This window comes from Sciurus vulgaris (assembly GCF_902686455.1).
Source record: "Sciurus vulgaris genome assembly, chromosome: 17".
Classification (NCBI taxonomy): Eukaryota; Metazoa; Chordata; class Mammalia; order Rodentia; family Sciuridae; genus Sciurus; species Sciurus vulgaris.
The window spans coordinates 596693-612870 of NC_136478.1; the positions used below are offsets into that span (position 1 = coordinate 596693).

At 54.8% G+C, this 16178-nt stretch overlaps 1 protein-coding gene across 1 annotated transcript in view; it reads right to left on the reverse strand.

Annotated features, from left to right (window-relative positions):
* Positions 1 to 809: 809 nt before the first annotated feature.
* SPG7 (SPG7 matrix AAA peptidase subunit, paraplegin) overlaps positions 810 to 16178 on the reverse strand; it is a 31041-nt gene continuing 15672 nt past the window's right edge. Inside the window, exons 10-17 of the mRNA XM_079117247.1 lie at positions 11284 to 11408; positions 10087 to 10189; positions 9218 to 9328; positions 7599 to 7714; positions 6113 to 6269; positions 4979 to 5145; positions 4383 to 4460; positions 810 to 2594 (exon numbers count right to left, since the gene is read on the reverse strand). Coding sequence (XP_078973373.1) covers positions 2394 to 2594; positions 4383 to 4460; positions 4979 to 5145; positions 6113 to 6269; positions 7599 to 7714; positions 9218 to 9328; positions 10087 to 10189; positions 11284 to 11408 — 1058 coding nt within the window. The 3' untranslated portion in view covers positions 810 to 2393. The remainder of the gene's footprint in view (positions 2595 to 4382; positions 4461 to 4978; positions 5146 to 6112; positions 6270 to 7598; positions 7715 to 9217; positions 9329 to 10086; positions 10190 to 11283; positions 11409 to 16178) is intronic.

A 16178-nucleotide genomic window follows, 5' to 3' on the forward strand; every position in this document is an offset into this window, starting at 1 on the left:
TTTTTTGCGGTGCTGGGGATTGAACCCAGGGCCTTGTGCATGCAAGGCAAGCACTCTACCAACTGAGCTATCTCCCCAGCCCACCCAGCCCTGTTTTGCATTTTATTTAGAGACAGGCTCTTACTAAGTTGCTGAGGCTGGCTTTGAACTCAGGATTCCCCTGCCTCAGTCTCCCCAGTCACTGGGATTATAGGTGTGCACCACAGCACCCAGTCCAAAATGGACATAGAATCCATCCTTTCTAGGCCTGAACATTCTTAACTTCCTTTGAAAGTTATGCAAAATTGAAAGGCAAAGAAAAATTCTGATAAGAAATTCTGCTGAAAACACACTGAGTGTTGTCACTGGGAACAATTAAGAAATGAACAGTTGTGTATATTTGGTTGGCACAGGGTTTTTAAATCCTTTAACTATAGACATAGACACAGACCCAGTCCCCTGGCACAGAACTATGTAGACATGTCTCTTCCCAAGAATGTATGCCCTGGGTGTGGGCCAGGAATTCCCAGGTGGACACCCATGCAAGGGTGGGGCATGCTTCGCACAGGTCCAGATCTTCTTTCGGGACTGACCCCCAGTTAGACATAACTTGCTCATTCCAAACCAGCCTGCACCTGCTCTGGCTCCCACCTTCCCTACTGGCACATCCTGAGAGTAGCACCAGGGTTCTCTGGGTTTCAGAAAAATCCAAGCTAAATTGGGCATGGTGGAACATGCCTGTAATCCCAGCTAAGGCAGGAGGACCCAAATTTGAGTGGGACCCTCTCTCAAAAAAAAAAAAAAAAAAAAAAAACCAAAAAAGCACACCATTATCTGAACCAAAAGTGTCTATTTGTGAGCAAAGATGAGCGTGGAGAATGGGGTATCACTTGGGATTCAAGGGCATGCTTTCTTTCTTGCCCCTTCAGTGGTCTTCTGGGCTTGTAGTGATATACACACTCGCTCAAAGGGCGTGTTCTGGTCCCCATGGAAAGGGGTCACAGAGTACCCTTCAGCCTTCTGGTGTCCACAGGGATGCCCAGGGCAGCTCAGCTGCCTAGGAGCCCACCTCTTTCTGTGGGACCTCAGAGGCGTGGACACAGCATGTAGCATGCATCCCAGAATCCTGAGCTCCCACGAGTGGGCTCACTGTGGATCATCCAGTTTGGCCAGAGCCAGTCCAAACAACTCACTCCTATAAATTAGCAATGGCCACCAAGTCCACCCATACTGACGATGGCTAAGAGGCTAGGCTGCACCTCAGTCCACTCCCTAGCTGTGCTGTGGCCTGGATTTATCCAATGACTCCCCAAAGGATACACGCACAGCCCATTCAATGGGCAGCATCAGCGCCATGTCCACTTCAGGACAACTGTTGAGGATTCCGCCCTAGGGCAGCACCAGCCAGACACCTCCCAGGTGCAAGTCTCTAGCAGTAAACGGGAGACGGGAGATGGGGCTGAGGCCAGTGCTCCCTCACAGAGTGCCCAGAACCCCTTCCCCGTACTCCTGCACCTACCCTCCCTGGGCCCTGTAGGCTTCCTCAGGGTTGAGTCCACACTGGAGCAAAAGGAAGTGACCATGATCCAGAGCTCCAAATGCCACCGCACAGGGAGGGCAGAGGCCAGAGGGCAGGAGTTGCAAGCAGGAGCCCATGTGCCACTCCCAGGAGCCAGAGCCAGGCCCACTGCTGGGCATCCATGCTTCACCCCTACACTGTCTTGCTACTGCACGACTGAGTGTGACCTGATCCAGACGCTGTGACCTGGGCAGTGCAGCACAAAGCTTCTCCACCTGCACAATTTTATTTTCCTTTGTGGTGCTGGGGATGGAACAAGCAAGGCAAGTGCTAACCCAGACTGCACCCCAGCCCCACCCCCGGAACCTGTCAGTGAAGTAGCACGACTCTCAGGGTGCGTCCCATGCACGAGGCTATACCAGACGGGAGAGGTTCCCTGCTCACACCTGTCCATGTGGAGGCAGGTGGCGGAGTTCGAATTCTCTAGGGCCAGGTGCCCAGTCCCAATGCTGTTGTCCCGTTGCTGGGTGAGTGCCATGAGAAGAGGACAAACGGCTCAGAGGCCCTCGTGGTGGACCTGTTAGCATTCCCTGGGAGTCGCAGGACAAGCAGGTTCAGTCTGACTGTGGGCTGCCTCTGGATCCATGTGGCCACACGTGGGGGCACAAGTCTGACCTGGGAACTCAGCACTTCTATGCATGCTCCTGACAAGGGGGAGCAATGTGCAAATGCCAAGCTTGGTCAGCTGCAGACAGGAAACCGATAGACAGATCCCAGTCCCACTGCAGAGGCCTGGAAGAGCTCAAAGAGGAGGGCAAATCTCAGATGAAAGGAAACCGGGCAGGTGGGGACAGGGAGAAGCCCTGGGTCACGGTGGAGTGGCCAGGAGCTGCAGCTATCTGGGCCAAGAGGGCTCTTCCCCCCGGGGCGGGGGCTGCTGGGCCGCTTCCTCCTCCCCAGAGGCTTGCTGCTCCCTCTGGGCATCAATCCACCTCTGTGGCGGGATCATCTTCTTAGGCCCATGGGGCGGTGGGCCAATGAGGGCCTCGATGTCCTCGTAGTTTATCACTTCCTTTTCCAGAAGGGCATTTGCCAGCTGGAAAGCAAACAGTGTTCTGAGTTCCCGTGAGAAAGTAGGGCCAGAGCCTCTGAGAGCAGAGCGCCTGACACCTGGACCTGTTCCAGAGCCCTGCTGCCCCCGGGGGGGGGGCGGGGGGCAGGAGGCCTTCTGTGCAGGACACCTCAGCTCCTTCCCAGGGGCGCAGAGGCACCAAGACTGGGTGCACAGGAACCCCACCCCGCCCCACCGGCCTGGGGTCATCCTGGGGTCATCGGCGCTCTAGTTCCCTCAGGCTCGCGCTTCCTTCACCTCACAAGGTGCACACGTCTCAGAGGGATGGGAGAGGCTGCAGAAGCTGGACCTGGGAGGGGTGCGCAGCCTCCTGCCTGAGTCTGGGGAGGGTGCTGAGGCTGAGGCATGACCACTACATGGGTAGGGAATTTCTACCTCTCCCGATGTAGTCCCAGAAAAGTCTACACCTGTTCTCAGGGTGCACACCTTCCTGGTCAAGGAAAAACTTCCACTTTTTTTTTTTCCTTTCTCTGATGCTAAGGATTGAACCCATGCTAGTTAAACACCATTTTCGAAACAAAACAGTAACCCCCCAAACTGGAGCAATATGCCTTTGGTTGTACTTCAAGAGACAGTTTCCTCTAACCTGCCAATCATAGTCCAGACAGGCAGATCTGCTCTGTAGTCAGTGGCATCCCAGCCTGCACCCAGTCTCGTCTCCCCTGGAGTGAACCAGGGCTACAGAGTAGGGTGGATCAAGCACGTGCACCAATTCACGTGCAGAGGCAGGGGCTCGGGGCTGGGCCCCAAAACACTATTCCCAGCTGACAGAGAAGCCAGCTCAGGGTAAGAAAACAAGAGAAGGTAAAGGAGCAAGCGCCCACTGGTCCTCCCACCTGGGTGGCACAAAGAGCCATCAACACTACCACATTCTTGTGGCAGTTATCAGGGCCCAGGACACCAAAGCAACTCCACCTCTGGGACTGTCCTCCCCAAAGCCCACCAACCCCATTATAAGAAGACATTAGGGCTGGGCACAGGGACACATGCCTGTAATCCCAGGAGATTGGGAGGTTGAGGCAGGAGGATCTCGAGTTCAGAGTCAGCCTCAGCAACAGCAAGATGCTAAGCAACTCAGTGAGACCCTGTCTCTAAAACAAAATTCAAAATAGGCTGGGGATGTAGCTCAGTGGTAGAGCACTTGCTTAGCATGTATGAGGCACTAGGTTCAAACAATCTCAACAAAGGAGATCCCAATTTTGGACAGCCAGGTCACCAAGAACAGGGAAGGCCAGGTGTGGTGGCACATACCTGTAATCCCAGCAGCTTGGGAGGCTGAGGAAGGATGGCAAGTTCAAGATCAGCCTGGGCAACTTAGTGAGGCCCTAAGCAACTTAGGAAGACCTGTCTCATGATAAAATTTTAAAAAGGGGTGAGGACACAGCCCAGTGGTAAAGCACCCTGGGTTCGATCTCTAGTACCAAAACAAAGTTAGTAACTCCTGATGCTGGCTGGGCTGTGGCTCAGCGGCAGAGTGCTCCCCTAGCATGTGCAAGACACTGAGTTCAATCCTCAGTACCAGATAAAAATAAAGGTATTGTGTCTGTCTACAACTAAAAAACATTAAAAAAAATAATAATAAACACTGCTGATGCTGAGTCACGTGTGCACAAGCGAAGAGGATGCTCTTCTATGCGGAGGGGACTGGCTGGACACACAGCATAGAGACTGGGTTGGGCTAGGTGGGGTTTGTGGGCACAGTCGAGTGCCGCATGAAAGGCAACGCTGTGCCAGGTGCCTGCTCGCCCTCACCGCCTGCAGCTTGTCCAGGTTGTCCAGAAGCACCTTCTCGGTGTGTCTGTAGGCCTTGGTCACCAGCAGTTTTGCTTCCTATGGAGGAAAGGGGCAGATCTGTCATGGAAAGGACAGTCTGCTGTCTACAGACTCATCACCAATGGCCGGTTCCAACAGCCAAACGCAGGGAGAAAACACAGGCTCAGACCACGCCTTTTGTTCTTGCAACAAGCCGTGGTCTCCTGCTCACACCGTGTCCAGGAGCCCACCCATCCTGGAAACACCACGTCTAGGTGTCCAGGTGCCAGCCCGCTGGCTGCACTCACACCCTGCAGACTGCGGCTGGAGGGGTCCCACCTGCACGCTATCCTGGCCCAGCACAGGCTGCAGGATCGTGTACACAGCTGTTACTCAGGGTGCTGATTTGACATTCCTCTCTGCAGTTCACCAACTGTCAGGGTGACAGCACTCGGGAGAGAACCCGAGCCAGCTCTGCAGCGGGGTGCTCGGGCAACAGCGGGCCTCCTGAGTGGGATGGCTGAACTACTGCTGCAGCCCCAGGTGTCCCCACTCTCTTGGGCAGGGGTATGGCAGTGAGGCCTGAGCAGACTCACATGGTCCATCATCTGCTGGAGGCCCTGGCTGAAGGGGCGCCGTCCAATGCCCATGAAGCCTTCCTGTGTCTCGGGGAAGGAGACAGGCCCAATGCCAGGTGCCATCCCGAACTGCTTCACCATGGAGTAGGCGATGCGGGTGACCTTCTGCAGGTCGTCCTGGGCCCCTGGAGTGCAGGATCAAGGAGGGGCACATCTTCAGAGGCACATGTGGCACAGAGGCGCCAGGTCCCAGGTCCCATCAGGGGACAGGCACTGCACTTCCCCCGGCACCTCATCCCTGAGAACGTTCACTGCACTGCAGGTATCAGAAGTCTGCACCTGGCTGCTGCTGCTCAAGGGAAAATCCCAACCCTCCCCAGAATGCTCTTGGGTTAGCAAGGAACAGTGGTGCATGCCTGTCATCCCAGAGACTGAGGCTGAGGCAGGAGGACTGCAGGTTCAAGGTCTCAGCAACTTAGTGAGACCCTATCTCAAAATAAAAAGGGCTGGGGATGTAGCTCAATAGTACAATACCCTGGGTTCAACTCCCAGTATAGATAGATAGATGAAAGAAAAAAGAAAAGAAGAAAGAAAAGAAAAAGAGAAAGAAAGAAAAGAAAGAAAGAAAGAAAGAAAGAAAGAAAGAAAGAAAGAAAGGAAGGAAAGAAAGAAAAAAAAAGAAAAAATAAATCCTGGTTTAAAGTCTGCTCAGGAAGCCTGCCTGGCTCACCTGTGGCACTTCTTAAGCATGAGACCACTCTGTACAAGGCAAGCCCATCAACCTCAAGCTTGATGTCCTGGGGGTAGAGCAGGGACCCTTGTCACCTTTCTGCACACCACAGTGGAGTGGCTTGAGAACAGGGAAGCTGCTTTCATTTTATCCACTTCGATGCAGCCACAACCAATTACCAATCACATGCATTTAGAGTCTGCACGTATGTACGTTTGTATAATTAAGTTATTTAAAGGGCTTGCTTAGCTCCCAATCACCTCTGGCAACAGCTCAACTTTTAAGAAATAGTGAATGAAATAAACTAGACATGCGTGTTCCATGTCAGTCCTACATCAGATTCACCCCATCACGTGCACAGAACCACGTGCCGCAGGCATAACCCTGCTCTGGCACCTCCAGATCCTGTGGGCCAGTCCTACCAGAAGTGACCCTGCTGAAGGAGATGGCCTCAGCTGCTCGACCACCCAGGGCCATGCACATCCGCTCAAACAGCTGCTCTGTGGTGAAGAGGTGCTGATCTCTCGGGAGTATCTGAGCAAAGCCCAGGGCAGCATTGGTCCGGGGTGCTATGGAGACCTACAGAAGGTCAAGGAGGCGGAGTCAGAAGAGAAGTCAGAGAACATCTAAAGCCAGGCTGCAGTTGTAGCTCAGTGGTGGGGGCCCAGAGCCTCTGGGCTCCCCGCCAGCCCACAATAACCTAGAACAAATTACACGATGGTTTGATGGACATGACTGTGGCAGTCATGCTCACAGTGACAACCCATCAGCAGTGACTCGCAGAGCACAATTGAGTTACCTGACTGCAGCCAACAACTGAACTTTCATTCTGAAAAGGGAAGGAAATCTGAAATCCTGACACTTCATTCTTCATGGATTTTTGTTTCTTCTCTTTTCTCTGCTACGTACTGTGGGGTGGAATCCACAGGTGCTCTACCACTAAGCCACACCCCAAGTCCTCTCCATTTTTTATTTTGAGATCTCCCAATATTGCCCAGGTAGGCCTCCAACCTGTGGTTCTCTGCCCCAGCTTCCTGAGTCAGTGGGACTACAGGCGTGCACCACTGCACCCCGCTCATCACGGGTTTTTTCTGCATTAATTCTGATTTTCTGAGATATTATTTGGCTTCATTGCTGAGTTCATGAGGGCCCTGATTTCCTCACCCTGGGCCTGGCCCTGGCCCATTACCTCAGTGCCTGCTGGACACCCTAGGTGGCGATGAAAACACCCACAGGGGCAGCATGCTACCGAACCAGCCTTTGATGCTCCCAGACGTAAAGGGACTGCCTGCTGCTCCTTAGATGACCAAGAACAAACTGCTGCAGTGAACTCCAACGGCAGTGAGGGAGGGCCCCGGGCAGAGCCATCCGGCCAAGGGGCAGAGCACAGAGCAGCTGCCCCTCAGCACATGCCTCAAACCAAACTGCCCATGTGGGCTGCTGCCCCCAGTCTCAGTGCCACAGTAAGCTCCCTGGAGAGGACAAACAGAGGCCATTCGCAACTGCAGGCAGGACGTTCCCTCTCCTACTGTCAGAACTGCCTTATGGTCATTCGAGCTCCCAGTCTGGCCTGCTTGTTTTGTGGATAACAGCATCAGACAGGAGTAAGCTCAAGCCCAGGACTGCTCATTAGAGCAGGTTTCCCGCCTGACTGCTCAGCTCGACTCCATGTCATCACGGTGAGGCTGAGGGCAGGGACCCTGGTCATGCCCAGAACTGAAGCTGTAGCTTAGAAGCCAGACCCACTCCTGCCTCTGGCCCTAGTTCCTGCCACTGTCTGGAACCTGATCCTCAGTCCCACAGGCTTTGCTCTCACCAAGCACAAGCGCATACGGCACATCCCGCACCAGCTTGCCTCCCGAGCCAGCTCTGTGGGAGGCTGTGCCGCACAGGCCAGCTGAGACCTACCTTCATCACAGCCTCCGTGTGCTCCAGCAGCCAGCCAACCAGGGCGTGGCCTGACTCGTGAAAGGCGACCACCTTCTGCTCCTCTTTGGAGAGGATCTTGCTCTTTTTAGCAGTCCCTAAACGCATGCCAAGAATGGAGTCAGGCACAGAGCACAGCTTGGGCCCTGGGCCCTGGTTGCAGCTCAGCCCACTCATTACAAATGTCACTCCCAACACCCTCTCAGGAGGGACACCAGAGGAGGTCCTGCCTTTTCTTTGATAAATGCCGGATTTGTCCAAGCAGTGCGTGCAGACCTTAGGGACAAGTGCCACCCTTCAGTAAGCCTCCCCCTGCCCTGGTGGGCCTGCAAGGCTGGGGCTGGAGTCTCTGCACATGCTCCCTTGGAACCTCTGGTGGTGGCGGCCGCCCAGGTCCTTCCTCAGGGCAGTCTCTGTTCACACCTTCTGCACTTACACCTACAGGGCAGTTCCATTCACTGTCCCAGACTTTCAGACACCTTCAAGTTCCACTGTGCACTCTAAGTTCTAGATTCATAGTATTTAGTACAGCATGCAATTAGAATCTCTACCACCTCTCACTGTGAGACCGAATTTATCTAAGACATGCTGGCAATGGCTGCTAAAATCACTTCAACCAGAGCTGACCACAGGTATAAGCCTGAGGCCACAGGCCTCACAGTACAGGATGCCCCTGAAGCAGCAAGTTACACATTCAGCATGGACTAGCTGGGCACCCGTGGCGAGGGCACGTGCGCCGGCATCCCATGAGCACCTTCTTTAGAAGCTGGTTGTTCCCACTGTCTCCCCTGCTCAGATGCTGCTACCTGAAAGCTTACTGCCTTCTGCATAAAAACAGTCACACAGAAGAAACTCTCAGGAAGACACAAGGCAGCTCTAGTCCTGTCCTCTGCAGGCTTGGTAACTACAGTCTCCTACACTGCAGCCCACAGGGCCAGATGGCATGTGTTCCGAGTGCACTCAAGCTGGGGGCCGCCAGGACGCAGTTCCTGCAGGGCTGGCACATGAGGGAGTCCTGAGCTTCCCAGACCCTGGCAAGGAGGCTTCCTCTAGAAGGCCAGCTTGTCTTGGGCTACTGTGACCATCCGAGCCCTGACCGACAAAAAGATGCACTGACCATGCATGGAGGCCACCAGGGGGGCTGAGAACCTCACCCAGTCACAGTCCTGCTCTCCTCAGACAGCCGTGGTCCCGGCCATCCCACCCTGCCACCTTGCCCAAATTCAGCTTCCATCCTGCTGAATGGGGGCGCACGCTTCTGCCACCCCTGCCACTACCAAGGCACACATGCCCCTCCCTGCCCTGACCTACCCAGAACACAGCTGGTGCCTGGGCCTGGTCCAGTGGGTGGGGGTTCTCAGCCACCAAACAGGAGGCTGGACAGACTGTCGGCCTGGTGTGCGGGTACCTTAGTACCTGCCTGGGGAGCACTCAGGTGAGTGTGCAGTGTCTGAAGCTGAGAAAAGCAAGATTCCTGGCTGCTTAGCTACACAAACGGGCATCACCTGCCTCTACTCTCAAGTCTGTGTGCCAGGCACCCCGGGCATTTCTGGGCCCAGTCCCCAAGAACACAGGCCTATACAGAAGAGCATGCGTCATACCAGCCACCACGCGCTCCACCGCATACTCGAAGCTGAAGGTGTGGACGGACGTGTGCCCCTCACGCGCAGCATGCAGCGCAGCCTCGTTACAGATGTTGGCGATGTCAGCACCTGTCAACACGGCCGTGGCCAGTGGGAGGGGGCACTCACTCTTCCCCAAGGGGCTTATGGGAAGGAAAGAGAGGCAAGAAGGCTCTCCAGGGTGAAGAAGAGTGGACAGAAGAGTGGCAGAAGGGGCGCTGCACAGGGAGAGGGAGCAGGGAGAGCGCGGGAAGGCGAGGAGAGGCCTGGGCAGGAGGGGCACCAGCTGGAGCTCAGCCTGGACAGCCTGCTGAGCCCGTCGGGGAGGCCCAGGCAGGAGGGGCACCAGCTGGAGCTCGGCCTGGACAGCCTGCTGAGCCCGTCCATGGGAGGCCCAGGCAGGAGGGGCACCAGCTGGAGCTCAGCCTGGACAGCCTGCTGACAGAAAGGGCTGGGCTGTGGCTCAGTGGTACAGGGCCCTGGGCTCAGTTCTCAGTACCACCAAAACAAAAAAGCCTTGGAAAAAACTTGATCTGTGCCACCCACTTCTGCTGACAGCCAAGCCAAGGGTGGCAGGAGCCGCAGGGCAGAGCAGGGCAGGGTGCCTTGTCTGACCCGGAAGGCCAGTGGCAGCCTACACAGCAGGACACAGGCTGTGCCCCAGTGCTCTGCTGGCCACCTCAGGGCTACCACCTGTGGAGCTGCCACTGGGGGAAGAGGCGGCCACCTACCTCCCTTCTGCCCAGGCCCAAACTGACAGCCCCAAGGCGGCCTGACACCTGCAAGTGCTGCGGAGACCGCCAACCCGCCCTCGGTGTGTGCAAGCCAGCTGCAGGCCGAGGACATACCACTGAACCCTGGCGTCAGCTCCGCCAGCCGCTGGGAATAGAAGCTGCTGGCCTGGGTGAGCTTCAGACTCTTCAGGTGCTGCTCGAAGATCTCCCGCCTCTCCTGCCAGACAGGGCCACAGTTGGACTCATGCCCACCAGCAGGGCACGAAGCAGCCCCGGGTCACCCCAACACCAAGACCTGCAAGGGCTCCCAAGAACTGCTGGCTTTGAAGCCAGCGCGCTTCACCCTGAGTCACCACCCATGGTTTGGAAAACCAATTTAGAGCTGAAAGCAGGGTTTTAAGAATGGAAAGGAAACACATAAGACTTCAGGAAAGAAGTACATCAGCAATGCTGAGCTTATTTTGTAAAACTCGTGATTCTCACACATACTGCATGTTCTGGAGCCTTCTGACCACACTTCTCAGTCAGGAGCCAGCCTCCAGTGCAGAGCCAGACACCTGTGCCGGTGTGGCACAGCACCAAGTACCTGACTCGGCCCCCCACCACACGGGGACCCTCCTCACTGCACTGGGTTGCTGCTCCCTTGGCAGCATGGAGGCTGGGGGGCTGCCAGGACGTCCACTCCACCCACTCGCAGAAGGAGAGCAAGCTCTGGAGAGGCAGGGCAAGGAAGTGAGGCCTGTGCAGAGCTCAGGTGGAAGGAGTGTGGCATGCAAGAGCAGTTTTCCTGGGCCGGGCTGGGCTCAGTGCTGGAGCACTCGCCTGGGATTTGAGGCCTTGGGTTTAATCCTCAGCACCGCATATAAATAAATAAAAAAATAAAAGACCCAATAACAACCAAAAACTATTTTAAAAAGGCCTCGGCATTGAGTGAGGCCCTGTCCCCAAAAATAAAAAGGCTGGGGACATGGCTCAGTGGTACAGCATGCCTGCGTTCAATCCCCAGGACCAAAAAAAGAAAACAAAAACAAACAAAACAAAATAATACACACCCCCCCACACACACACAAAAATAAACTAGATCTTTCCTTCCCTGGATCTGGTCTCGAAACATTGGCTCTACAAGTCACCCAGCCAGCCCTCTCAAGCCCAGATGCCAAGATAAGGACAGAACAGGGGGTAAGCACCAGCAAGCTGCCAAGTCGAGAGAGAGCGGGAGTCAGGGATGGTGGGCAGTGAGCACCCAGTGGAGGCCACAGCAGGTCGGGAGTGCTGGACACCTGGCGGCCTACGTGGGAGCAAGGTGCTGACCTGCAGCGTGGGGAGATCAATGAAGACGTGTCGGTCCAGTCGGCCGGGCCTCATCAGAGCCGTGTCCAAAACGTCAGCTCGATTGGTGGATGCCAGCACAATGACGTGATCTGTGGTGCCTATCCCTGAAGGGACAGGGTGGACACAGCCTTCAGCACGGACAGTCGAGACACAGTGGCTCTTCCCTGTGGCTTCCCCTCTCAGGACAGACGGTGGAGACCCCCCAGGTCCCGTGGGAGAGTAACACCTCTGGACTTGAGCTGGGAAGCAAGGCCTTCCTGCCTTACAACCAAGGCCACTCCCCTCAAGCTCTGCAAAGGCAGAGCTGTTTCACACCCCCTGGGAGCCCAGGAAGGGCGGGCAGACCCCCAGGGGACGGGTATCCTGCCATCTCACCCAAGAGGCTCCTGAGCTGCAGCCGTCCCTGCCAGGCTTACACTTTGCTTTTAACTCCTGGCTTATTTCTCCCCCAAGAAGTTAAAGTGGACTGACCCTTGGTGTGTGTAAACCCTGACCAGACCCAATTAGAATAAGCCAGCAGCACAAAGGGCTCACCAAGTTGCAGGAAAACCTGAGCCTGGTGGGTACTAGATGCTATGAAGAACCCGGAGTGCTAGATGGATACTGTGGAGTTTCCCTGACTGTAAAGAAATATGCAGAACATGTGAGATTCAAGACCTTGGGTCTGCTTCTGCTGGGGAGTGTAGGGGAATGGAAGGTATGGACAGAGGAGGAATGTGGGGCAGCCACAGGCTCACTGCTCCCATCTCTCTGCCCCTGGGGATGTTTGAAAAGTCCCCTAATACAAAGTTCAGAAAGTAAAGATGCTGTGATTGATTGACTGATTTTTGTGGTGCTGGAGACAGGATCCAGGGCATCATGCATGCTAGGCAAGCACTCTGTATACCACTGAGCTATACCCTGGCCCCTTTTATTTTGAGATAGGATGTTACTAAGTTCCCTAGGCTGGACTCAAATTTGGGATCCTCTTGCCCCATCTCCCAAGTAGCTAGGATTAGAGGCATGTGCCACTGTGCCTGGCTCTTTTGCAAATTAAAGAAATCCCTAATAAACTGACATAAGACTGATTTTAAGTTGTTGATAGTCTTTTTTTTTTTTTTAATAGTCTTTTAATGAAAGTGAAATTTAAAAGAAATACTGGGGTTGGGGTTCAGTGGTGGAGTACTTACCTAGCATGTGTAAGACACATATAAATAAATAAATAAAGGCTCATCAACAACTAAAAAATATATATAATTAAAATAAATAAATAAACAGAAGAAATACTAGAGAGTGAGGTCCTGAGGGTGTGTCAGACTTGCCCCCCCGGCCTTAACCAGTTCTGTGTATAGCCTAGACAGTGAAGTCCTGGAGCCTGTGCCACGGGCCTGGTTACCTCAACAAGGGCTGCCATCCCTAAGCTTCATGGGACAGCAGTGGCCAGGACAGAGGTGGAAGCCAAGACGGGACCTGCTCTCATAATTGCTAGGAGCCTTCTCACAGAAGTGCAGCACCTGTCCCCTAGCGACAGCCTGGAACAGACAAGCCAGGCCGGTGCTGCACGGTCGGTCGCCGCCATCCACCTCGAGAGGGCAGCTGAGGCACAGCACCCCCTCACCGAAGCTGAGGCACGGCCTCGAAGGGAGGCTGGCTTTGAAAGGAAGCCGCATCTGCCCTAGCCTTACTGCCCTGCCCACACCTGGGTTTAGGAGGAGACACGGAACCAGAGGCTGGAGGTGGACAGACTGTGAACAGCCACAGGCCTACACAGCTCACCCCTGGGCCCTGCAGGCTTAATGCTCAAGTTTCCGGAAGGCCTCCCGTCTGGGGGCCCAGGAACCCTTGAGATAATATAAACAGTGAAAAATGTGAAGGATAATAGATGCAGTGGAGCCGAAAGCACAGGGAGGCCGAGGCCAGGGCCAGGCCAGGGCAAGGGCAGGACAGTGGGCTCCACGCAGAGGCACACAGCACTGCACAAACTGCCTGGGGCTGGAGCCCTGCTTCTCCTCTAAGCGGGGTCTGTCACAGTGTCACACACACATGCGAGCCGACCCAGCCCTGCAGCTGCCCCTCAGGTGGCAATGGCGCAGAGTCAGGACGAGCCCACTGCAGACACCCTGTCACGCTACTCCACACACAGGCGTTCCACAGGTGGGCCCAGCAAGACGTAGATGCCATCACCACCCACCCTCCAGCAGGGCCACGCCTTTGAGACTGGCTTTCGTCCATCAAAATGGTCCCAAGATCCACCGGAGTTGCTGGAAGGAGGGTGCCCTTCACTGCTGCACTGCACACAGTGAGAGGGAAACCCAGAGTCTAGTCCATTGTCCTCTAGAATATAGTTTATTTTGAGCTGCTGAAAGCAAGTGACTTGTGTTCAGGCAGTCTGTGTGAACTGTGGGGAGCACATTTTAGATTTTTAATTTATTTTTGTACCAGGAATTGAGCCCAGGGTGCTTAACCACTGGGCTACATCCTCAACCTTTTTTGTATTTCATTTAGAGTCAGGGTCTTGCTGAGTTGCTCAGGGCCTTGCTAAGTTGCTGAGGTTGGACTTGCTAACTTGAGATCCTCCTGCTTCAGTCTCCTGAGCCACTGGGATCACAGGTGTGCACCACTGTGCTGGCTCACATGAAGCTTTTTAAGAACCTGCCAGACGCCCCAGCAATGCCCATAGTACTGGGTTCTCTGCCCTCAGCCTAGTAAAGTGCCAGTGGTGCTGGCACTTTACAGTCAGTTACCCTTGAGGTATATGTTCTCATTCAGACCTCCACAGGGTCTGGCAGGTCAGCAAAGTGCACTCTGAAACTTACACAGGATGGCACCCTTTGGTAGCGTGCCTGGGCCCCGGCACAGGCTCCAGGAGCTTCACTGTCTAGCCTGGACACAGAGCTGGTTAAGAACAGTCTGCTGGGAGGGACTAAGTAAAACATAAAACATACCCTCTAAACCTCACTCTCTAGTATTTCTTTTGTGCCCTGACACAAAAACTTACTTGTTTTAAAATGTTTGGTACTGGGGACTGAACCTGGGATGCTTTATCAATGGGCCACATCCCCAGCCCTTTTTATATTTTATTTTGAGACAGGGTCTTACTAAGTTGCTTAGGGCCTGGCTAAGTTGCTGAGGAGGGCCTGAAACTTGCAATCCTCCTGCCTGATTGCAAGCATGTGCTACTGCACTTCATTTGGATCGTAGATTTAAATGCAAAGACTTTGTATAAGAAACTCACATGATTAGTGTGCATGAACCCTAGGTTTGATCCCTAGCACCAAGGGGGCACAAAAAAAAAGAGAGAAACTCTTTAGGATCTAGGAATAACAAAGACTTTTTAGACTTCACACAAAAATGAAGAACCACAAGAGCAAAAGCCAACAAACTGGGCTTCGTCAAAACAAGTAAATTCTGCTCTGTCAAAGGCCCTACTGAAAAGGATGACAGGGCAAGCTCCAGATGGGAAGAAAACACCAGCACCCGTCCTTCCAAGGTCAGCCCTGGAATGCATAAGCGTCCTCAGACTCCACAGTGAAAGCAGCCTGCCCAGACTGCACTGCGGCGTGCCTCTTGGCTCCAGGCTCCCCTGCTCCTGGGTTCTGTGATCTCCCTGCGCTCAGGGAGAGAGGTCCCTCAGACAGAACCTGCCCACACAGGCACACCAAGCCCTCTGGTGACAGACCTGCCACTATAGCGTCACTGCCCCCACAGTCCTGTCCAGACAGGAGGCTAGAGTGTCTAGAGACACCCTGGGCCAACAACCCCCACTCCACTGCACCAGATGTGCATGCAGAGAACAGCAGGGTGGTGCAGTCTGCACCATGAGGTGGAGCTGCACAGCCAGAGCAGTCCCCTTGGTCCTCTGGGGTTCCTGCCACACCTGAAGTCCTGGGCTCTGGGCCACGTCTGACCTGGCAGCAACAGCAGGACTGCTGAGTGTCACGCGTCGTCAGCTGCCTCACTCATGAGGTGCCTGTCTTACCCGCAGCAGGGCTGTGGTGAGAAGTGTGGGTCCACAGGCTGTGAGGACACGGGGCGGGGGTTGGCACTCCACAGCAGCCGCCTGGATAGCACTTTGCGTGAATTAGAAGAGTCCTGATGCGCACTTCCCACAGCCCCTTTCTCAGCTGGCTCCCCCTAAGCACCACTCTCATCTGCCTGGCTCACCACTGGGCTGACCACATCCAAGATGCTGGCATCGTCTGCCTGGTGGTGCTCAGGATCACACCAGGGCCTCGTGCAGCCAGGCAAGCACCGCGCCACAGAGCAGACCCCAACGCTGGGGGATTCTCTAATGACGCCCACATGGGATCGGAGTCCACACACCCATTATGGACATTTGCTGTAGGAGGATACTCTCTGTGAAACCCTCTCCGATGAACCTGGTCCCAGGTGGCAGTGTAGTGCGCAGGTCAGTGGCCGCTGCTCCCTGTCCGACTTGCCCACAACCCCACAGATGTTGGTGCCACCTGTGCTGAGCCCTCCAAGGCTCGGATTCTCTTTCCCTTGGTGATTTTTTCCAGGACCAGCACGTCATCCACTCAGCTCCCTCCTCCACACTTCAATAAACTGTTTTTCTGGAGGAGACAATAAAGTCTGGCTCACTCTGAAGGGCTGAGGACACGCAGCTGCATGGCACAGAGGGACTTCCTGGGCTGGCCCTGCTCCACAGCAGTCTCCAGCCAGCGGCAGTCTTGGCAGTTCAGAAGGCCTGCCTGAGGCCACATCCTCTGACACGTGCCTCCTGGAGTTCTTGGGGCTGAGGAAGGTGGGCTGTCTGCAGGGTGAAGCACAGCGCCAGCAGTGACATGACGCCCAAGCCCCATGTGCTCACCCCTGCACACATGGGCAATGCACAGGCCACAACCACAGAACAGGGGACATGCTGCAGTCTTACT